This window comes from Mobula hypostoma, chromosome 5, assembly GCF_963921235.1.
Source record: "Mobula hypostoma chromosome 5, sMobHyp1.1, whole genome shotgun sequence".
NCBI classification, from domain to species: domain Eukaryota; kingdom Metazoa; phylum Chordata; class Chondrichthyes; order Myliobatiformes; family Myliobatidae; genus Mobula; species Mobula hypostoma.
In genome coordinates this window covers 112,363,061-112,388,166 of record NC_086101.1, presented here as the reverse complement: position 1 = coordinate 112,388,166, position 25,106 = coordinate 112,363,061, and the positions used below count along the sequence as shown (strand labels likewise).

Below are 25,106 nucleotides of genomic sequence, written 5' to 3'. Positions count from 1 at the left end.
TCCCTAAACATCGACCACATGTCCATAGTACATTTCCCCGCAAAAACATCATCCCAGTTCACACCCACAAGTTCCAGCCTTATAGCCTCATAATTTGCCCTTCCCCAATTAAAAATTTTCCTGTCATCTCTGATTCTATCTTTTTCCATGATAATGCTAAAGGCCAGGGAGCGATGGTCACTGTCCTCCAGATGCTCACCCACTGAGAGATCTGTGACCTGACCTGGTTCGTTACCTAATACTAGATCTAGTATGGCATTCCCCCTGGTCGGCCTGTCAACATACTGTGTCAGGAATCCATCCTGGACACACTTAACAAATTCTGCCCCGTCTAAATCATTGGAACTTATCAGGTGCCAATCAATATTAGGGAAGTTAAAATCACCCATAACAACCCTGTTATTCTTGCACCTTTCTAAAGTCTGTCCCAAGAAATTAGGAAGTTGCTATAACTAGAAACCATCAGTGGGAGGAACTGAAATTTTCAAAAGAGAATTGAAAATATGAAAAGGAGAAATATGCCATGTTTTGGGAATAAATCCTAGGAGTGAGACTAATTTTGAAGCACACTGATACAGTTTACAAAATGATCTCCTAATGAAGTGCTGATTTCTAAAAGAACAGAGGGAAAAATCACAAAAGATCTCATTTATTTTCCCAGTAATTGCGATCTACCTGGAAGATAAATCATTAAGACTGGATTCTTCCAGTTCCCTGAGGTGCCGCTTATCATGGTAAACCTTCCTCCTCTTTAGAAAGAGAGTTTGAAAAATTTTCCTCTGATGAATGTTAACAAAATTTGTGAATCAATAATTTAATGTGACAAAGAGAGTTCATAGGTTCAAAGATATATCATTGCCTTCGGACGTCTTCAAGTTTTCAGAAGCCCGACAGAAAGGCAGGTCTTTTTTGACCTATAATAGAGGTACATTTTCTCTGTAGCCTCTAACAAACAAGGAGCTGAACTTTGCCTTCCAGAATACTGGTGTATCCTGGCCTCTCTTCCTTTCTGACACCTACCCCCATTACACTTTTCTGTCACATTCTGTTGATAACAGCGCTAATGTTAGAAAACAGTTACGTGAGATCTGCGTCATCCCCTCTTACATTCTTACGAAGATTTATAAAGTGGAGGGCGTAGATATGGTAGTTGGTCACAGTCCCTTTTCCAAGGGCATAGGTTTAAGATGGGGAGGGTGAATTTCAAGGAGCCTAGGGGTAAGATTTGTACACAGAGGACCGTGGGTGCTATATATTGGATGAGCTGCCAGAGGAAGAGACAGAGGATAATATGAAATATAAACAAATTGGACAGGCACATGGATAGGAAGGATTTAGTGACATGTGGGCCAAATACAGGGATACGGGATTAGCTTAAATAAGCATCAATATCAGCATGGACAAGTTGGGCCGAAGGGCTTGTTTCCATGCTCTTCATTGTATGTACAGTTGAAGTCAGAAGTTTACATACACCTTAGCCAAACACATTTAAACTCAGTTTTTCACAATTCCTGACATTTAATCCTAGAAAACATTCCCTGTCTTAGATCAGTTAGGATCACTACTGGTATTTATATTTGCGTACTATTGTTTGTACAGATTAACGTGGTACCGTCAGGTGTTTGGAAATTGCTCCCAAGGATGAACCAGATTTGACGTCATTTTCTGACCTCAATGCAATAGAAAATTTGAGGGCAGAACTGAAAAAGCGTGTGCGAGCAAGGAGGCCTACAAACCTGACTCAGTTACACCAGTTCTGTCTGGAGGAATGGAACAAAATTCCAGCAACTTACTGTGAGAAGCTTGTGGAAGGCTACCCAAAACGTTTGACCCAAGTTAAACAATTTAAAGGCAATGCTACCAAATACTAACAAAGCATATGTAAACTTCTGACCCACTGGGAAAGTGATGAAAGAAATAAAAGCTGAAATAAATCATTCTCTCTACTATTATTCTGACATTTCACATTCTTAAAATAAAGTAGTGACCCTAACAGACAGGGAATGTTTTCTAGGATTAAATGTCAGGAATTGTGAAAAACTGAGTTTAAATGTATTTGGCTAAGGTGTATGTAAACTTCTGACTTCAACCGTATATACGTATGAATTTTTCTATCTCACACGCAACAAATCGCATTTGAGTTTGCTGATGACACCACTGTTGTCCAGAAGAAAATGTGTCTCAGTGTTGTACATGTACTTTGATAATAAATTTATTTTGAACTTTGATTTCTTCTACTTAAATCACCCAAGAAGCAGATTTATTAATCATGTTTAAAATTCAGTTTTAATTTCCTTTCATCCACTAAGTTGGTAAATTTGTATTTTGACCTTTTGCAGAAAACAAAATAATATCTCAATCACTGGAATAGCATCTGTAAGAGACTGGGTCTTCCAACAGGTTAGCAAGGTGTTAAAATATATAAAAGGGAAAACTGTAGGTAAATTAAATGATGTTACTACAAAAATTGCTTTTGCTACCTCGGGGAGAGTTACTTTTCTGATTGTAAGTTTGTGTCTACAGGTGACTGTCCCCTCTAAGCTGCGCAGGTACGCAGCTGCACAGTAAGTGAAATGATCTCACGTACATTGCCACGCAGCTCAAATTTTCTTCTATATAAAGTTATTATAACTTTGAAATATGCTAATATAATCTATGTTAATGTAGTTGTGAAATACCCAGTAATTAGTTATGTTTATTAATATAATTCATAAATTTTCTAAGTAAAAATGTACCACAGCCTTTACTTTGAAACATTTTAGAGCTTCAATGTATTTACACTGTCAGTGTTTCAAGTTACAACACTGTCACAAATTGTAACAATAAGGGTTGGTAGTTTATTTTAATAAACCGCCGGTCTACAGAACGCTGACACCATCTAATCAAAACATGTTACTTTTGCAATTCTCCCTGTCAGTTGTCTTGACTGTCTGGCATAGTTTACTTGTATTGTGAGTTGTGGTTTGTGTTTGTTCAATGTGAAACATTCTATATTCTGACTTTTTTGGTCAGTAATCTTTCAAAGAAATCATAATCTAATAAGATTAATTTCATTAAAAATTGTTAGAACAGAATAAAAATTTGTTTTTATAAAATTGTTTGCATGACTGTGGTTTCAAGGTTCAAGGTAAATTTGTTATCAAAGTATGTGTGCAGTATACAACGCTGAGATTTGTCTTCTCCAGACAGCCACAAAATAAAGAAAACCAATGAAGTCGTTAAAAGAAAAATATCAACCACAAATATGCAAATAAAAAATCGTGCAAAATGGCAACAAGAACCTCATACACATGTTTATAGACAATGGATTTGTAATAAAGACACACGAGAAAAATGTTTACGAAATGTGATAGATTTTCTTTGTCGTACTGTATTTCATTATACCCTTCAATTAATAAATGGAATCAAAAGTATATGATCTTTCAAATGTCATTCTAATTATTCATAGTATGCATTTTTAAAAAAAAATTAAAGTGCCACGCAGTTTTCAGGCTATGCAAGTTTCCTAGGAGTGGTCCACTAGTCCTCCAGGTTCGGGGGTTCAACTCAGGGCTAACAACCCTGACTGGTAAAACAAACTTGCTATGGAAACAGCAATGAAGAATCCTTCTATATCTGAAAATGACAGTATTCCTGAGTCTCCAACTGGGACTTGCATGACTTACAGTAGTGAAAACCGAGCTAGTGACACAATGAAGGAAGCCTTGAACACTGCCAGAGATGGAAGACCAACATTGCTGCTCTAAACACCAATGGTATAATGGGCAATAGACAGAGATGTATAGTATAATAGCGAGAATCTTCTTCCCATGCTTAAGGTATCTAAAACATGAGGGCATAAGTACAAGTTGAGAGGTAGGAGGTTTAGGAAGGATCAGAGAATGTACTGTCTGAGGGAGCATGTGTTCTTACAATATTTAAAAAGCATCTAAATAAGCATGTGAATTGCCATAATTATAAGATTATGGATCAAATAAAGGAAATGTTCATGCAACCTATTCACTTTCATAGACTCTTCATCTCATGTTCTCTATATTTATTGCTTATTTATGAGGAGTATGCCTCATGATCAACTCTTCCTGGTGCACAAACATATCAGTGCTGTCCCAATTCTGCTCACCAGACCTGGACTATCTAGCAGTAAAGTGCCGTCCTTTTTACCTACCACGGGAGTTCTCCAGGGTCATTTTGGTAGCAGTTTACATTCCACCTCAGTCCAATGCCAAGCAGGCTTTAGATGATCTGAGCAATGGGATCAACATGCATGAAACAGCGCACCCTAACGCCTTCACCATTGTATTAGGAGATTTTAACCAGGCCAGTCTGAAAAAATCACTAAGCAACTACCATCAACAGATCACTTGCAATTCCAGAGGAAACAACACACTGGACCATTGCTAAACCACCATCAAGGATGCCTACTGTGCTATTCCACGCTCTCATTTCAGGAAGTCTGATCACCTAGCTGTACGTCTACTCCCTTAATATAGGCAGAGACTGAAGACTGCAGCACCAGCAGTGAGGACCAAGAAGGTATGAACAAAGGAAACACAGGAACGCCTACTGGACTGCATTGAATCGGTGGACTGGACTATAGTCAGGGATTCATCTTTGAACCTGGATGAGTATGCTGCAGTTGTTACCAACTTCATTAAAACTTGTATGAATGAGTGTGTGCCCATGAAGACTTACTGTACATTCCCAAACCAAAAACCATGAATGAACCAGGAGGTACGTCGTCTGCTGAAGGCTAGATCTGTGGCATTCAAGTCTGGCAACCCAGGCCTGTACCAGAAAACCAGGTATGATTTGCGGAGGGCTACTTCAAGGGCGAAGAGACTATTTCGAACGAGGTTGGGGGCGACATCAGATGCACGGCAACTCTGGCAGTCTGCAAGACATTACTTCCAACAAAGCAAAACCCAATAACATAAATGGCAGCAATGCTTCACTACCAGATGAACCTAACGCCTTCTATGCACGCTTTGAAAGGGAGAACACAACTACAGCTGTGAAGATCCCTGGTCCACCTGATAACCCGTGATCACCGTCTCAGAGGTCGATGTTAGGCTGTCTTTAAAGAGAGTGAACCCTCGCAAGGCGGAAGGTCCCGATGGAGTACCTGGTAAGGCTCTGAAAACCTGTGCCAACCAGCTAGCGGGAGTACTCAAGGACATTTTCAACCTCGTACTGCTATGGGTGGAAGTTACCACTTACTTCAAAAAGGCACAATTATACCAGTACCTCAGAAGAATAATGTGGGCTGCCTTAATGACTATCACCTGGTAGCACTCACATCGACAGTGATGAAATGGTTTGAGAGGTTTGTCATGACTAGACTGAGAACCTGGACCCATTGCAATTTGCCTATCACCACAATAGGTCAATGGCAGATGCAATCACAATGGCTCTCCACACAGCTTTAGACCACCTGGACAACACAAACACCTATGTCAGGATGCTGTTTATCGACTATACCTCAGCATTTAATACCATCATTCCTACAATCCTGATTGAGAAGTTACAGACCCTGGGCTTCTGTACCTCCTTCTGCAGTTGGATCCTCAACTTCCTAACCAGAAGACCACAATCTGTGCAGATTGGTGATAACAAATCCTCCTCGCTGACGATCAACACTGGCGCATCTCAGAGGTGTGTGCTTAGCACACTGCTCTACTCTCTATATACACATGACTGTGTGGCTAGGCATAGCTCAAATGCCATCTATAAATTTGCTAACGATACGACCATTGTTGATAGGATCTCAGGTGGTGACGAGAGGGCGTACAGGAGTAAGATATGCCAATTAGTGGAGTGGTGTCACAGCAACAACCTGGCACTCAACGTCAGTAAGATGGAAGAGATGATTGTGGACTTCTGGAAGGGTAAGACGAAGGAACACATATCAATCCTCATAGAGGGATAAGAAGTGGAGAGAGTGAGCAGTTTCAAGTTCCTCAGTGTCAAGATCTCTGAGAATCTAACCTGGTCCCAACATATCGATGTAGTTATAAAGAAGGCAAGACAGTAGCTATACTTTATTAGGAGTTTGAAGAGATTTGGCATGACAACAAATACACTCAAAAGCTTCTATAGTTGTACCGTGGAGAGCATTCTGACAGGCTGCATCACTGTCTGGTATGGAGGGACTACTGCACAGGACCGAAAGAAGCTGCTGAAGGTTGTAAATTTAGTCAGCTCCATCTTGGATACTAGCCTACAAAGTACCCAGGACATCTTCAGGGAGTGGTGTCTCAGAAAGGCACCATCCATTATTAAGGACCTCCAGCACCCAGGGCATGCCCTTTTCTCACTGTTACCATCAGGTAGGAGATACAAAAGCCTGAAGGCACACACTCAGCAATTCAGGAACAGCTTCTTCCCCTCTGCCATCCAATTCCTAAATGGACATTGAATCTTTGGACACTACCTCACTTTTTTTTAATATACAGTATTTCTGTTTTTGAACATTTTAAAATCTATTCAATATACGTATACCGTAATTAATTTACTTTTTTTCTCATTTTATTTATTGTTATTATTATTTTTTCTCTGCTAGATTGTGTATTGCATTGAACTGCTGCTGCTAAGTTAACAAGTTTCACATCACATGCCGGTGATAGTAAACCTGATTCTGATATTATTTATTTCTCCTTGTGTTTGCACAGTTTGTTGTGCTTAACACACTGGTCGAACACCCCAGTCGGTGCGGTCTTTCATTGATTCTGCTTTGGTTATTATTCTATTATGGATTTATTGAGTAGGCCCGCAAGAAAATCAATTCCAGCATGATATATATGCACTTTAATAATACATTTATTTTGAACTTTAAACAGGACTATTAGAGATAAGTGCATTAGTTAGCTTGGTGCACGGTTATATAAAGTGGAGGTGTTTCCAATTGTGGGACAGCCTACAACCAGAGGGTGCAGCCTCAGTATACAAGGATGTCCCTGAGGAGGAATCTCTTTAGCCAGAGGGTGGTGAATCTGTTGAATTCATTGCCACAGATGCCTATGGAGGTTGATATGTTCTTGATATGTAAGTGTCATAGGTTAAGGGGGGAAGGCAGGAGAATCGGGTGCGGAGGGGAAAATAAATCAGCCATGATCAAATGGAGGAGCAGACTGGATGGGCCAAATGGCCGAAACTGCTTCTTTGTCTTTTGATGTTATGATCACAGTGGGCCCAAGGGTCCGCTTCTGGTGTATGTTTCTAATGACTGTTTGCTGTTGATCACAGAGTATAAAGGACTGAAGGTGCTAATTCATTGTGGTGTAGAATTAATCTCATACCAGCAGCAACACCTTCTGCAGAAGGAAAGTACTGCAAATTCTGGAAATCTGAGTAAAGTGAACATTCCATAGATGTTCAGGTGAACAAGTTGAGAGGGTTCTTTGTGCAAAATGCTGGCTGACTTGTTGTTTGTCTTGAGAGCAAATATTCGTCACTGATGCAAAGTGCAATAACAATTATGGTTCTTAAGTAGTACGACAAAATCATGCAGATTTATCCTCAGGAAGTTCTTAAGGAATCTCGAAGTAGTATAAAGATAAATGGTTCCTTAAGGTTGTTATAGCCAAGGGCAGTAATGGGAACAAGCTCCCACTACCTATTAAATGCTCCCAAAGGTGTGCACCTCAAATATCCTCTGACAACCAAGTCCAGTTCCTGGCCTTCACTTATGACTTAGCTACTAACCCCGGCGGAACCATTTCTACTGACAGGAGAAGGGGCAAATGCCAGTCACTGAGTAGCTGGGGCTCATCAGCCATGGTCAACAGCTCATCTAGGAGAAGGAAAACTCTGATCTCAAACCTCCACTGCTTGCAGCTGTACCACTCATGGGAAAGGCTTCAGGAGTAAGTCCCAAAGGAAAAATCCATAGCTGGAGTCTCGACATTGAGTTCAATGTTGACTGACAACTCCTGTGATACTGCTGGTGCCAAACTATATCGGTCTCTGCCATTTCTTTGGATTCATCAGATGTGTGGAGAGGGGGAGCTTGCTACATGGGCAACAGCTTGCTCTCCATATTGTATTGCCCTGGATTGCGTATCTAGACTGATAGGACGCAGCATCCATGGTCAACCCTGACCGATGGAGGCCTCAAAATAAAGATAAATGGACAACTTGTATATAAGAAGATGTAAATGGTATAAAATCATACTGAAACTGTCCATTTTGCTGGATTCTGCCTGGACCCTCCTGCTGCTTTGAATGAACAGAGAAAATACCATATCCCATAAATGGAAGGCATCTATATAAACAGTTGCAATAACGATATAGATGTAGATTCTGGTATATAGGAGGCAGGTTGGAGCATTTTTTTTTCTCTCTGACCTTCCTCCCTCAAAATGAACATTCATCAGCTCACCATGTAAAGCTTCTAAACGTTAATAAATAGAACAATTCGCCCCTACATTATGGAGGGCTTGTACTGGAAAACCAACTGTATTGTGATTTTCTGTAACACAGGATTGAAGTAAGCTGCAGGGAGTTGTAAGTTTAGTCAGCTCCATCATGAGCATAGTCATAAGTCATAGTCATACTTTATTGATCCCAGGGGAAATTGGTTTTCGTTACAGTTGCACCATAAATAATTAAATAGTAATAAAACCATAAATATTTAAATAGTAATATGCAAATTATGCCAGGAAATAAGTCCAGGACCAGCCTATTGGCTCAGGGTGTCTGACCTTCCAAGGGAGGAGTTGTAAAGTTTGATGGCCACAGGCAGGAATGACTTCCTATGACGCTCTGTGTTGCATCTCGGTGGAATGAGTCTCTGGCTGAATGTACTCCTGTGCCCAACCAATACATTATGTAGTGGATGGGAGACATTGTCCAAGATGGCATGCAACTTGGACGGCATCCTCTTGTCTCCATAGTAACCAAGCCATCTTCAAGGAGAGATGCCTCAAAAAGGTGGTGTCCATCATTAAGGACCCCATCTTCTCATTGCTACCATCAGGAAGGAGGTGCAGGAGTCTGAAGGCAGACACTCAGCGATCCAGGGGTAGCTTCTTCCCCTCTGCCATCTGATTACTGAATGAACTTGGAACCCATGAACGCTACCTCACTACTTTTTTATTTCTAGTTTTTTGCACTACTTATTTAATTTAACTATTCAATATATATTTGTACTGTAACTCAGTTATTCTTCTCTATAATTATGCATTGCATTGTACTGCTGCTTCAAAGTTAACACATTTCATGACATATACTGATGATATTAAACCTGATTCTGAATCTGACAAACCCTTGTCAATAACTGTTTCTTTCACCTTGTGTTTCATTTACTGTTTATTTCCCCTTGCATGTTTTCCTTAAGAACAATTATTTATTCTGTATCTCAGTTTCTTTGGCGGTGTATTTTAAATTCCATAAGGCCAATTTTTTGTTAACTGGACTGCCATAACTCAAGGGTACATTGTACTTGGCTGACACAGTTTGACCAAATTATTCTGAAAGTCTGTCAATATCCACAGGGACACGAAGATTTTAAAAGAACAACACATTTACCAGGAATGTACAAGAGAGGTTTGCATGAAGATATTAATTGAAAGTGTGAGCCAGTATTTGCAGGAGGTCCCTGTGAATGTATGTTAAAATTTGCCAGGCACATAGGCAATGTTTCAATGTTTGCAAACTGCTTGTAAATCTGTTCCTATTGCAAGGTGTTTGAAAGTGTGCCATTGTTTGCAACAGGATTGTGGACTGCTCCAATATTTGGAAGGGGTCTGGGGCATATGTGAGGAATTGTAAGGCAATTGGGGCAGAGTGCCAGGATTTGCAAGAGAGTTAGGGAGTGTGAGAAAAACAGCAAAGGTAGGTTTAAGAAGTTTGTCAGCATTTTCAAAGGGTCTATTTACATGGGCCAGTATATGCAAGGAAGCCAAACTATTTGCTCAAGTTCTGATAAGTTTGTCAGAGTTTGCATGGGGTTCTGAATTGTCCCAGTGTTTGCAAAAGTACTGAGAAGTATCAGTAGAAGGAAAAAAATATTGTCCACATCCTTTTCAGCCCACCGCAAAGAACAATGAAGTACTTTTTTCAAGAAACACACATCAGAGTTGCTGGTGAACGCAGCAGGCCAGGCAGCATCTCTAGGAAGAGGTACAGTCAACGTTTCAGGCAGAGACCCTTTGTCAGGACTCGTCAGGACTAATTCAGTCCTGATGAAGGGTCTCGGCCCGAAACATCGACTGTACCTCTTCCTAGAGATGCTGCCTGGCCTGCTGCGTTCACCAGCAACTTTGTTGTGTGTTGCTTGAATTTCCAGCATCTGCAGAATTCCTCATGTTTACTTTTTTCAAGATTCAGGATTGTTTGTTGTCATTCTTCAGTACACCGGTGTAAAGGAGAACAAAATGATTGCTCTTCCTGATCAGGTGCAGCATAAAAACACAACAAGCATAAAGAACACAATAAAAACACAGGTATAAATATATAAGATTAGTTTATATAGACTTATTGTATGTACATGAAGTGATGCTAAGTACAGGAGTATCTGTACAGAAGGTGACTCTGAAAGGAAATGATAAACGTGCTGGTGGTAGGTTAGTGGGTGGAGGTGTTGATCAGTTCGACCACTTGCCGAACTAACTGTTTTTGAGTTTGATGGTCCTGGTGTGAATGCTGCCCAGCCTCCTCCCGGATGGGAGTGGGACAAACGGTTCATGAGCAGGGCGAGAGTGCATCCTTCGTGAAAAGAAAAGGTTTCGGCATTGTTAATATGAAGGAAAGATAGAAAAAACAATGTATGCATTAAGATGCTCCCGCAAACAGCGCTGCTGAACGACGCCACTTAACCAGCCCTGCGCTGGGAAGTTCAGCCTTCATTTCTAGGGGGCAAGCGATTGTCAATATCTACAAGAGGGCTTAGCAATGAGCCAGAATTTGAAAAGAGGTCAGAATTAGAAACAGGCTTAATATCACCAGTATATGTTGTAAAATTTGTTAACTTTGTGGCAGCAGTACAATGCAATACATGATAAATATAGAAAAGAACTGAATTACAGTATAAATGTGTATATTAAATAGTTAAATTAAAATAACTAGTGCAAAAACAGAAGTAAGGAAGTAGTGAGGTAGCGTTCATGGGCTCAATGCCCATTTGGAAATCGGACGGGGAAGAAGCTGTTCCTGAACCACAGAGTGTGTGCCTTCAGGCTTTGTACCTCCTTCCAGATGGTACCAATGAGAGGAGGGTATGCCATGGGTGAGGGGTCCGTAATGATGGAGGCTTCTTTCTGGAGGGATCGCTCCATGATCTCTTGGATACTACGGACACTGGTGCCCATGATAGAGCTGATTAATTTTACAACTCTGGGGCCCTGGGGATTTCAGCAGTTTTTGGAGGAGTGCTCAAATGCGGACTGGATTTGTGCATTCATTTGAGCTGCTGCTACTCACACAATAAAACTTGCAAACCAGTTATCATTAAATAAAAATATTTTGCTCTGACAGCTATTATCCATCAAACAAATCTTTTAAAACAGTCACTCCCGCCACCACTCATTAAATTTGCCCTACAGAAAGAAAGATAGTTATAAACACTGATGTAGAGACTTACATCCAAATTGTCTGTTCCAGACACATGCGCTTTGTGTGACCGGGGAGAAACGTGCGCCAAGTTGCGTGGTTGATGAGTTTGGCGACTCAAAAAGCAGCGCTCGGATTTCCGAAGGAAATCTCCGCTTCCGCGCATTAAATCTCCGCTTCTTGGAGCGCCGACGCGGTGGGAGAGCATTGCCCCATCCTGTCTACCCCGCCGCCGTTGATCTGGAGTAACACTGCGACGGCAGCTCTGCTGGGAGGAGGGAGTAAGAGAGGTGGAGCAGAAACGACCCGACGACTCCTCTATCTTGCCCCCTATCGCTTCTTAAACCACGGGAGAACCTCTGCTGTACTGTGACTTGGTTGACCAATCTGGAAGGGGAAACGGTCCAATTATTTTCCGTGAATTGGATGTAAACCGAGACAAAATTTGTCTATCTATTTCTCCTTTTCAACGTTCAATATTACCCAATGGGAAATAGATTAACACATGAAAGTTCAAGAAATGTGACTGAAGAGGACTATGAAGATTTGGATATGGGGATACCGGGTAAGTGGTTTCAAATTAGAGCTTCGCACAGACTCTCGATAACGATAGGCGCCAAATGCAATCTGTTATTTACTAAATCGATTGTCCACCTTGATTGCAGCATGCACTGCCCCCAACCTGTCCACGCACCCAAACTCGTGCTCGGAAACTGCTTTCTGGAGGAACTCAGCAGGTCAGGCAGCATCTATGGAAAAGGGTAAACATTTCTGAAGAAGGGTCTCGGCCCGAAACGTCGACTGTTTACTGTTTTTCATAGATGCTGCCTGACCTGCTGAGTTCCTCCAGCATTTTGCGTCTGTTGTTTTGGTTTTCCAGCATCTGCATATTTACTCGTGTTTGTGATTTAACACTGATTTATGTCGTGGAGCACGAACTAAACCGGGAGTTGTGTGTGAGAAAGCCTTTGCTTACATTGTTGGAATCGAATTCTAAATTTAAAAAAAACTTTTTTAAAGCAAATCGTAAATACAAGAGAAGTATAATTATATTGTGCCACGGATGGCCAGTGGAGTATTATTTGAAGTGTAGGGAACCATCTAATATTGGTCTGGTGCACCGAGCAAACCTGCCAATTGTGACGATAACAATTTATATTTAGACTGCCCTTTTCGTTTGACAAACTAATGTGTAGGTGCCAGAACAGCGAGGACTGTCTGGAAAGTGAAGGAGGGGTGGACCGTTATAAAATTATCATTGAGGCCATTAATATTTCCTGAAGTGTAATCAATGGTGTTGATTTGGCAAGCTGTTACATGGACCTCTTTGTCCTGGTGATGCTAACCAAGTGAGCTCTCCCCCAGTGACATTGAGTTTTACAATCAGTCTGAGAAGGGCACATCAGTTTATAATGCTTGGCACCTGCAGAGCACCCGCTGTCCTCTTGTGGGAGATGGGCAAGGTGACCCCAGGCATGACCTAAAAATCCACATTTCTTGTATAGTTAACTCCTTCAGAACATGCCAAAACATTTCTCAAGTAATGAATTTTTGATTTCACATCCCCAGAAGTGCATATCGCACCCACAAACATCAAATGAGATGAGTGATCAGTTAATTTGTACTTGAATGATGATGATCAAGATATCAGAAAACATTTTTCGAATGTACGGTCAGTGGCCACTTTATTAGGTACCTCCTGTACCTAATAAAGTGGCCACTGAGTGTATGTTTGTGGTCTTCTGCTGCTGTAGCCCACCCATCCACTTCAAGGTTGGATATGTTATGCGTTCAGAGATGGTCTTCCTCACACCACTGTTGTAGCACATGGTTATTTGGGTTACTGACACCTTCATGTCAGCTTGAACCAGCCTGGCATCCCTCATTAACAAGGTATTTTCATCCACAGAACTGCTGCTTCCTGGATTTGTTTTTTGCACCATTCTCTGTAAGTTCTAGAGACTGTTGTGCATGAAAAGCCCAGGAGATCAGCAGTTTCTGAGATACAAAAACCACCCCATCTGACACCAACAATCATTGCACAGTCAAAGTCATTTGGATCACATTTCTTCCTCATCTTGATGTTTGGTCTGAACAACAACTGAACCCCTTGATCATGTCTGCATGAACTTATGCATTGAGTTGCTGACACATAATTAGCTAATAAAGAATTGCATTAACGAACAGGCTTACAAGTGTACCTAATAAAGTGGCCACTGAGTGTACTTGAGCCATTGTGTCAGTAAAGTAACATACACTTGGTTAATTCAGCCATTTCTTTTGAGCGAGAAGCTGCAAAGGATGAGCGTAGACAAGTCCCACTATCTCCTGGATTACTGAAATCTAACAGATAGACCCCAGTTTGTATGGCTGGGTAGTTCTCTGTCTGAGGTGGTGGTGAGTGGCACTGGAACACCACAAGGGAATGTCCTGTCTCTGTTTCTGTTCACACTGTACACCACAGACTTCCAGTACAACTCTGAGTCTTGTAGAAATTCTCTGATGACTTTGCAGTGGTTGAGAGTCTCAGAGATGATCAGGAGTCAGAGTACAGAGGACTGGTAGACAAGTTTGTGGAGTGGTGCATTAGGTATCACCTGCTCCTGAATGTGGCCAAAACCAGGGAGATGGTGATTGATTTTAGGAGGAAGAGGGCTGTGATGAGTCTTGTATATATTGTGGGAGAAGAAGTTGCGGTGATGGAGGAGTACAAATACTTGGGTGTTCACCTCGACAACAGACTTGACTGGAAAACCAACAACAAAGCTGTTTATAAGAAGGGGATGAGCAGACTCTATTTTCTAAGGAAGCTGTGATCCTTCAATGTATGCAGCAGGATATTGAAGATCTTTTACCAGTCTGCGAGTGCAGTCTTCTTTTCTGCTTTACAATGGGGGAGCAGCATCAGTGCTTGTGATGCACAAAGACTAAATAAAGTCAAGAAGGCTGGACCCATCCTTGGCTACAATACGGACTCTTTTGAGTTAGTGGTGGAGAGGAGGTCGCTAAACAAACTGTTATCCATTATGGACAATCAGGTACATCCTCTCCACGACCTACTGAATAAGCCATGGAGCACCCTTTCGAACAGACTCATTCAGCTCTGCTGTCACAAGGATCGTTACAGAAAATCTCTCCTACCAGATGCATTAAGCATATGCAACAGTTCATCTCTGTGCGATAGGAGAACATACATCACAGTACAATAGTCTCTGCTTTATTATTTTGTACATTATTCTTGCACATTATTGTATATTATTGTGAATATTATTATTCTGTACATAATTATTATTAAAGTCTTCACACTGCTAAGTGTGTTTGTAAAGTTGTTGCTGCAACAAAAGAATTCCCCACTCAGGATCAATACAGTACTTATTATAATTACAATGGAAATTGTGAATCTGCCAGTAGTTGCTTGGTAAATTGGAAATTGGTGAAGTACTATTTCTTGCCATTAAAGCTTAGTAACTATGTAGTTTCTTCTAGTCTTTTATCTTTCTGGGATACCTTCTCCTCCGAATCTGAACTGATTCAGTCATACCCATAGGTCGTCCACAACTGGTCTGCCTCATTACCGCACTTCCTTTAATTCTTACCTATTTACTACCCATTATGCCACTGGTGTTAAGGGCAGAAGTGAAGGTCCTCCATCTCTGTCTGTCCTTAGTTGCACACAGATATAGAAGGATTCTTCATTGCTGTTTCCATAACGATTTCTTTTTGACCCAGTCAGGGTTGTAGCCCTGAACTGAACCCCCAAACCTGGAGGACAAGTGGACCACTTTTAGTCTGTCCTCTACCCTTTGACCTATTTGGCATGGATGACCCTACCAAGAGTCAAAGCACAAGGCACTGACTCCAGCCACTATTGCTCGCCAGGTCATTGAGACACGCAAGCCTCCAAACACAACAATAAGGTTGTGGTCTTCTTGTTGGTTCCTTTCATTCAGGTGCTCTTTAAATTCTTCCTCGTTTTCTAAACCTTTAGTATCTCCCTTATGTAGCTGTGTTTGAATTTGTTCAATAATGGTTCTTTGCTGTTTCTCTACATTATATGCAAGTAAATTCAGAGACAGGGATGCAGTGTTTGGTGAAGTCAAGGACCAGGATATAGCCGAGCCAAGTCTTCACCTCTGAATTTAATAGTTTTCCCTTTGTATAATTTATGGTTATTCATTATTTTTCTCCATGGAACTTACTTACTGCCCCTATGCCACTGACACTTAAGGCAGCAATGGAGGTGTTTTCCTTGCTGTTTCTGTAATAACTTTTTTTTGACCAGTCAGGGTTGTTACCCCCGAACCTGGAGGTTCAGTGAACCACTCTTAGTCTGACATCTACCCTTTGATATATATCTGGTGGACCCAGAGGGTGTTGGGAATAGTGAGGGTGGAGCACCGCTGGAGGGGTGTGGTACTGGTGGCAGAGAAGGAGTGCCAGGGACAGGGGATGAGATGGGTGCAGGCACACCCAGCCCTGAAATATCAGGCAAGGTTATTGATTCCAAATAATTGGTTTAATAATCATTATGGATTGTCTCTCTGGTGCTTCCTGCTCCCTCCCCTCTCCCCTCCCATTTTTCCAACCATGATTCCCCTCTCCCTGCCCCCTTCCCACCCTCAGTTCGCAATACAGACTCATATCAGAATCAGGTTTATCATCACTCACATGACATTTGTTTTTCTTTGTGTGGAAGCAGTACGGTGCAATACATAAAATTACTACAGTGCTGTGCAAAGCACTTAGGCTCCCCAGCTGTACATGTGTGCCTAAGAGTTTTGCACAGTGCTATATGAACCTGAAGAGATTGGTAGGTCTAACATTCAAAATCTATTATTGATACCATCAGGGAGAAGTTACAGGAGCCTCAATATTTAATTTGTGGACTTTATTTTGTTTATTTATGCATCATTCATTTGTAGTTTTAATTCTTACTTTTCTAAATTGTTGTGAGTTATATGTGTGTTATCTGTACTACCCTGCTCTGCTTTACACCTGGTCTGAATTATATATACGTTACTTCCATTGGTATCAATCACAAGATCAGAATCAGGTTTACTATACATACTGTAATTTACAGTTTTTATTATTTTGCATTGCAATATACTGCTGCCACATAACAATTTTCACAACATATGCCAGTGATAAACCTGTTTCTGTTTTTGATCGTGTAACTGATACCAATGGAAGTAACAGCAAAACCATGATGTTTCATGCAGGGAGTGACAAACAAAAGGAAAGGTTTGCATTTCTATGAAGGATTGCATACCCTCAGGATGTCCTAAGCCATTTTTAAACAATGCCATTACCTCTGACACATAGCTGTTGAAAATGATTAATATTGAAAACCATGCAGCAAACTGATGGACAAAAGCTGTCAGAATAAAATGGAGTGCAGTAATAAAAGAAAATACTTTATGTTGTCAGTAGAGGGAAAAATAGTGGTTCATACACAGGGAAGAGCCCTTATTGAAGTTGTGAGATGGTACACAAAGGAACCAGACAGGGCTTTGATTCAACATAACACCTAAAAGCTGCCACTTCCGACAGTCGAATCGAAGTAAACTGCAGAGATTTATAAGTTTAGCTCCAGCATGGGCACTAGCCTCCGTAGCATCCAGGACATCTTCAAGGAGCGATGCCTCAAAAAGAAAGCATCCATCATTAAGGACCCTTTTCCCTTTTCTCATTATCACCATCAGGGAGGAGGTACAGAAGCCTGAAATCACACACTTAGTGATTCAGGAACAGCTTCTTCCCCTCTGCCATCCGATTTCTAATTACTTTGAACCTGTGAACAATACTTCACTATATTTTTATTTCTATTTTTGCACCAATTATTTAATTTAATTATTTTATATGTATGATAATTCACAGTTTTTTTCCATTATTATGTATTGCATTGTACTGCTGCTGCAAAGACAACAAATTTCTGATATATGTGGGTGATACTAAGGGAGGGAGGGAACGTCGACTCAGACCATGAGAGGCCTGCGTCGGGCATTTTCATGCCTTACAAGGCACAGATTGGATGTCTGTGTGGGGTGCTACTCCTCGCACAGACACTAGAGCAACGTGTGTTTAAGTGCCTTGCTCAAGGACACAAACACGCTGCCACAGCTGAGGCTCAAACTAGCAACCTTCAGATCACTAGATGAATGCCTTAACCACTTGGCCACATGCCCACACTGATATTAAGTGATACAGTATTAAACTTAATTCTAATTCTGTCCAGTAATTCCTTAGTACTGCCTCCAGAAGTACCAGCCTGGAATTTAGATTTTAAGCACTGAACTGGGATTTAATCCCACAACTATGTGCCTCAGGCAAGACCACCCATCTGAACAGCAGATGAGATGAATATATCCTGGTTATATTTCTAACTGCGAGATTGTTAAGGCTCATTGTAGTGCACGTTCTGGCTACAGGATAAATTTGCCGAGTTATTGGGAGGCATGACCTTCCCTCTCTATCTCAGCTTCACTGTGTAAAATAGAATTGTCAGGCAGCTCAATGGTATCAACGTAGACTATATATCGCCTGTAATGGCAAAATTTCCCTGGAGCATAATCAGACAAACAATGTTAAAGTAACCATATATATATGACCAAAAATTTGGTTTCAGCCAGGGGTTCTTAACCTTTGTTGTATCATGGATCCCTTTGTCAATCCGGTGAAGCCTGTGGACCCCTTTAAAACTGTATTTAAATATATAAAATAAAATACATAGGGTTACGAAAGAAACCGATTATATAGAAATACAGTTATCAAAATATTAAAACAAATTGTGATATAGTAATATATGTGCTTCTTTATTAGTTCATTAAATAACGGAACTATACATTTAAAATATAGGCAAGTTTAAAATTAAATTTATTTTTAAGGCATATCAGTGTGAATGCCGTTGGTGCTCAGCTTGAGTAAGAACATTAAACAGTAATGTGATATGAAAATATCTGTGATTTCTATTGTGACAAAGCGACAGGTACTGCTAATACTACTGTGGTTTGTCGTCTACATTCATCATTCCGGAATCAGAATCACCGGAATATGCCGTGAAATTTGTTAACACTGTGGCAGCAGTACAATGCAATAAATAATGATAGAGAAAAAAGCAGTAAGAACAGTATATGTATAAATAAAATAGCTAAATTAAATAAACAGTGCAACAATTAGGAATAAAGACTATTGAGGTAGTGTTCATGGGTTCAATGTCCATTCAGAAATCCAATGGCAGAGAGGAAGAAGCTGTTCCTGAATCATTGATTGTGTGCCTTCAGGCTCCTGTACCTCCTCCCTGATGGTAGCAATAAGAGGAGGACATGTCCTGGGTGATGGGGGTCCTAATGATGAACGTCCCCTTTTTGAGGCATTTCTCCTTGAAAATGTCTCAAACACTATGGAGTCTAGTGCCCATGACGGAAATGCAAAATTTCAGTTAGTGAAAATAAAGAAGTAATTTTTCCCCATCCAAATTTACAGACTCCCTGGATTGGAGTCAATGCATGGACCTCCCCAAGGGGTTCATGGACCCTGGGTTAAGCATTTTGCAAGAGCATTTTAAAGGAGGACTCAGGAGTCAGTCAGATTGAGAAATACGGTTCCTGGCCTTGGGGCCTAGACTTGATGTTTTGACAATCATGCTAAGTCATTCCTTACTGCTTTTAGGAAGTCATTAATGTACCATCAGCTTGAAGCCCTCCCCCACCACTGAACACATTAAGAAGGAGAGCTGCCACAAGAAAGCAGCTGCCTTTATGAAAGACCCCCCCACCATCTAGGCCATGCCTCTTCTCGCTACCACCATCGAGCTAGAGGTACGGAAGCCTTAAGTCTCACACCACCAGGTTCAGGAACAGTTAGAATTAGACCATTTGGCCCATCGAGTCTGCTGTGCCATTCGATTATGGCTGATTTATTTCCTTCTCAACCTCCTCATAACCTTTGATGCCCCTATTGATCAAATACCTATCAAACTCCATTTTAAATATACCCAATAACATGAATTCCACAGATTCACCACCCTCTGGCTAAAAAATTCCTCCTTATCTTTGTCCTAAAGGGACATTCTTTTTCTCAATGTCTGTGCCCTCTGGTCCTAGATACTCCCATTATTTGAAACACCCTTTCTATCTAGACCTGGGGTTCCCAACTTGGGCTCCACAGACTCCTCACTTAATATTATTGGTCCATGGCATTAAAAAGGAACCTCTGATCTCTGCCTTTTAATATTCAATAAAATCCCCCTTTATTCTTCAATGACTACAGTGCCCAGAGCCATCAATTGCTCCTTGTACATTAATCCTTTCTTTTCTGGGATCATTCTAGCAAAGCTGTGGCTTGCACCTAGTGGACTTCTGGATCAGCTGCAGTGATGCCTGGCTTTGCGAACTTTAGTTCTGAATGCTGTTTGCTTGCTTTTATTGTTTGCACAATTTGTTTTTTCTCTCTCTGTACACTGGATGTTTGATGGTCTCCTTTTATTTTTAATGGGTTCTTTGTTTTGTGGTTGCCTGTAAGGAGATGAATCTCAAGGTTATATAAAATGTACGTATTTCAATAATAAATATACTTTGAGCTTTACCTTAACTTTGAACTCAGAACTCCTCTGGATCCTCTTCCCTCTCATTACCCTGCGACCATCAAGCTCCTGAACCAACATAGATAACTTCAATCACCACTACTCTACTGATTCTATGACCTACAGACTCACTTTCAAGGGCTCTTTACAACTCATGTTCTCAGTATTATTTTTGTCTTCTTTTGCACATTGATGTTTGTCAGTCTTTGTTATGCATAGTTTTTTTTTGTAAAATTCTATTGTATTTCTTTTTTCCAGTAGATGCCTCCAAGAAAATGAATTGCAGGGCAGTATATGGTAACAAATATGTACTTTGACAATAAATTTACTTTGAGTTTGAATATTGAACTTTGAACCATTGTTGTTCTGGAGAAGGTATTCCTACAGTGTGGTGGATAAGGAGTTCCATCATTTAGACCAGGCAACAATGAGGAAACAGCAATATATTTCCAAATCCAGGCAGTGTGCATCCTGAAAGAGAAGTTGGTGCTCAAGGGTTTTGGAGATGCAGTGCTGTTGAAAAAACTTAGCTAACGTTCAGTCCCTTGGCATTTGCAATGAGATAGTAAATTGGATTAGACATTAGCTTTGTGTGAGAAACCAGAGAATGATAGTAAATGGTTGTCTCTCTGACTGAGGCCTGTGACTAGTGGAGTGCTGCAGGGATTGGTGCTGTGTCTGTTGTTGTATGTCATCTATATAAATGATCTGGATGATAATGTAGTTAACTCGATCAGTAAATTTGCCGATGGCAACAAGATTTTGGGTGTAGCGGACGGTGAGGAAAGCTATCATGGTTTGCAGCAGGATCTGGACCAGATGAAAAAATGGGCTGAAAAATGTCAGATGGAATTTAATGCAGATAAGTGTGAGGTGAGCACTTCAATAGGACCAACCAGGGTAGGTCTTACACAGTGAGACAGTTTGTTTTACCACACTTCTCAGTAAGGCACTGAGGAGTGTGGTAAAACAAAGGGATCTAGGAATACAGATCTATAATTCATTGAAATGTAGATGGGTCAGAAAGAAAGCTTTTGGCACATTGACCTTCATAAATCAATGTATTGAGTGCAGGATATTGGATGTTCTATTGAAGCTGTATAAGACTTTGAGGCCTAATTTGGAATATTGTGTGTAGTTTTGGTCATCTACCTCAGGAAAGATGTAAATAAGGTGTACATTGTTCATACAGAAGTAATAATGAGTAATGGTGAATAGGGTGAACATTTAGCAGAGAGGATTATGGACTTCAGAAAGGGTAAGACGAGGGAACACAAACCAGTGTTCCTAGAGGGATCAAAAGTGGAGAGAGTGAGCAATTTCAAGCTCCTGAGTGTCAATATCTCTGAGGACCTAACCTGGTCCCAACATATCGATGTAGCTATAAAGAAGGCAAAGCAGCAGCTATATTTCATTAGGAGTTTGAAGAAATTTGGCTTGTCACGTAAAACACACAAAAATTTCTATATATGTACCATGAAGAGCATTCTGAAAGGCTGCATCTCTGCCTGGTATGGGGGTGGGGGTTGGGGGGCTACTGACAAGACTGAAAGAAGCTACAGAAAGTTGTAAAATTAGTCAGCTCCATCTTGGGTACCAAAGACGTCTTCAAGGAGTGGTGCCTCAGAAAGGCGGCATCCATAATTAAGGACCTCCATCACCCAGGGCAAGCCCTTTTCTCACTGTTACCATCAGGAAGGAGGTGCAGAATCCTGAAGGCACACACTCAGCAATTCAGGAACAGTCTCTTCCCCTCTGCTATCTGATTCTTAAATGGACATTGAACCCACAAACACTACCTCACATTTTAAAAAATTATTTATGTTTTTGCACCTATTTTAATCCAACTATTTAATATACAAATATTAATAATAAACCTGTCAAGGAGGGAGCGGCTGTGGGCGCGTGTGGGGGAGCGGCTATGCGCACATGTGAGGGAGTAGCTGTGTGCGTGAGTGAGGGAGTAACTGCGTGTGTTTGATGTAAATGAGCATAATTGGTCGTACCAGGGGACCTGGACTTCCGAGGGCTAGAGAATGGAATTGGCCGAGTGCAACAGCTTTTGCATTTTGAAAACTCTCCTGAGCAGGTTTCCCATCATTATTGGACATGACAGACAACCAACAAATGTAGAAAATCACTGCAAGCCCCTAGTCCAGATAATGCACTGCCTTCATACAATGCTTTTGACAATTGCATCCTCCAACATACCGGCTATATTTCATTAAGAGTTTGAGGAGATTTGGTTTGTCACCTAAAACATTCAAAAATTTCTACAGATGTACCATAGAGGGCATTCTAACTGGCCGCATCACCGTCTTATATGGCGGTGGGGTGGGGTAGGGTGGAGGCTACTGCACAGAATTGAAGTAAACTGCAGATAGTGGCAAAATTAGTCAGCTCCAACATGGGTATTAGCCTCCATAGTATCCAAGACATCTTCAAGGAGCGATGCCTCAGAAAGGCAGTGTCCATCATTAAGGACATCCACAACCCAGGACATGCCCTCTTCTCATTGTTGCCATTAGGAAGGAGGTACAGGAGCCTGAAGGCACACTCAAAAAGAGCTTTGACCAGCGGCCAATCACGACATCAGAAGTTTTGAGAGTGGGGGACTTCGGGCCGGCTGGTGGTGCAACGACATCGGCGCTGGACCCGAGAGCAGAGGTTCCCAGGTTCAAAACTAGTTTGGTCCGCCCCCGAGTACGCTTTCTATCCGTGCTGGGTTGGGTGTCGAGATTGCAACTCAACCTCGTAAAATAAAGGGAAAATACTGCGAAAATGTCTGTGTGAGGAGTGGCGGTCACACAGTCTCTCTCTCTCACTCTGCATCTTTTGAAAAGCCATGAAGAAAATCCATCATCAGGGAAGCATGCACAGACGCACGCATGGACACACGGATGCACATGCACAGACTGGCACGCACGCAGGCACACGCCAAAAAAAAAGAGAATGGGGGACTTCAATCAGGTCCACTGCCTGAGTGCAAAAGTCAGCAGCAGGTCATTACAGCGAAAAGAAAGCTTTGACCGGCAACCATTCGGTGTTTGGGATTGATTAGCAAGACTAAATTAAAGGAAGTCGGGGGCAAGTACCGCAGCATTGTTGTAGCGGTTGTCGTCAGAGTGCACAGAGTGAGAGTGGTGATCTTGAGGCTTTAGTTCTTCGAGGTTTCTGCGAAGAGAGACTTCAGCCAGAGAAAGCAAAAGAAAAGAAAAGCTCAATTTTTTTTTCCTTCCCTTCTTTATAGATGCTCAGCTGGGACAGTAGAGATGCCAGGCAGGATAGTTGAATGCTCCTCTTGAATGTGGGAAGGCAGGGAGACCCCCAGTGTCCCTGACAACTACAACTGTGAGAAGTGCATCCAGTTGCAGCTTCTAACGATCTGCGTTAAGAAGTTGGAGTTGGTACTGGATGAACCCTGGATCATTCGGGTGGCTGAAGAGCTGATAGGTAGAACATACAGAGAGGTAGTTACACCCAAGGTGCAGGACACAGGAAACTGGGTGACAGTCAGGAGGGGGAAAGGGGCTAGGGAGCCAATGCAGAGTACCCCATGACCATCTCCCTCAACAGCAGGTATATCACTTGGGATACTCTCGGCAGGGGGAGATGACCTAACAGAGGAAGGTCACAGTGGTTGTGTCTCTGACACTGAATCTGCCTCTGTGACTCAGAAGGGAAGGAGAGAGAAGAGGCACGCTGTGTTGATTGGGGATTTGTTAGTTAGTGGAATGGACAGGAGGTTCTATGGACAAGAACAAGATTCCTGGATGGTATGTTGCCTCCCGGGTGCCAGAGCCTGGGATATCTCAGATCAAGTCCTCAGCATTCTAAAGTGGAAGGCTGAACTGCCAGAAGTTGTGGTCCATGTAGATACCAATGACATAGGTTGGATGTGTGATGAGGTTTTTCATAGGCAGTTCAGGGAATTAGGTGCTAAGTTAAAGGGCAGGACCTCCAGGGTTGTGATTTCAGGATTGTTATCCATGCCATGTGCTAGTGAGGTCAGAACTAGGAAGATTATACTGTCCAATACATGGCTAAGGAGCTGGTGTAGGAGAAAGGGTGTAAGATTTTTGGATCATTGGGCTCTCTTCCAGGGAAGGTGGGACTAGTACAGATGGGTCAGTTTGCACCTGAACTGGTGTGGGACTATATTTTAGCAGGAATGTTTATTAATGCTGCACAGTGGGATTTAAACTAGAGTTCCAGAGTGCCAGAACAGTTAGTGGAGAGGTTGTGAAGGCAGATGTTGGTAAGACTTTAGACAAAGTTAGGAATCAAAAGTTGGTTGTGCAGTATACAGAATAAGGTAGATGAACTTGCAGTACAGTTGCAGATTGACAGGTATGATGTTGTAGGCATTACTGAATCTTGGCTGAAAGAAGATTATAGTTGGGAGCTTAATGTCCGAGGATACACATTGTATCAAAAGGACAGGCAGGAAGGCAGAGAAGGTGGTATTGCTCTGTTGGTAAAAACAAAATGATATCATTACAAAGAGTTAACAAAGGGTCAGAAGGTGTTGAATCATTGTGGATAGAGCTAAGGAACTGCAAGGGTAAAAAGACCCTCATGGAAGTTGTATACAGACCCCCAAATAGTAGTAAGGATGTGGCCTACAAATTACAGCAGGAGATAGAAAATGCATACCAAAAGGGCAATTTTACAATAGTTGTGGGGGACTTCAGTATGCAGGTAGATTGGGGAAATCTGGTTGGCGCTGGATTCCAGGAGGGGGAGTTTCTAGGGTGCCTACGAGATGGCTTTTTAGAGCAACTCGTGGTTGAGCCCACCAGGGGATCGGATATTCTGGATTGGGTGCTATGCAATGAACCAGAACTGATTAGAAAGCTTAAGGTAAAGGAACCCTTAGGAAAGTAATCGTCACATGATCGAATTCATCCTGAAATTTGAGAAGGAGAAGCTAAAGTCAGATGTATTAGTATTACAGTGGAGTAAAGGAATTACAGAG

The 25,106-nt window shown here is 41.6% G+C and overlaps 1 protein-coding gene across 3 annotated transcripts in view; it reads left to right on the top strand.

Annotated features, from left to right (window-relative positions):
- Positions 1–25,106, top strand: part of epoa (erythropoietin a) — a 101,454-nt gene that overhangs the window by 24,352 nt on the left and 51,996 nt on the right. For 2 of the 3 annotated variants that reach the window (XM_063048781.1, XM_063048783.1), the window contains exon 1: positions 11,982–12,112. The exons of the other annotated variant lie outside the window; for it this stretch is intronic. In XM_063048781.1, coding sequence (XP_062904851.1) covers positions 12,034–12,112 — 79 coding nt within the window. In that variant the 5' untranslated portion in view covers positions 11,982–12,033. Of the gene's footprint in view, positions 1–11,981; positions 12,113–25,106 lie in introns of those variants that run through there. 3 annotated transcript variants of the gene reach the window in all.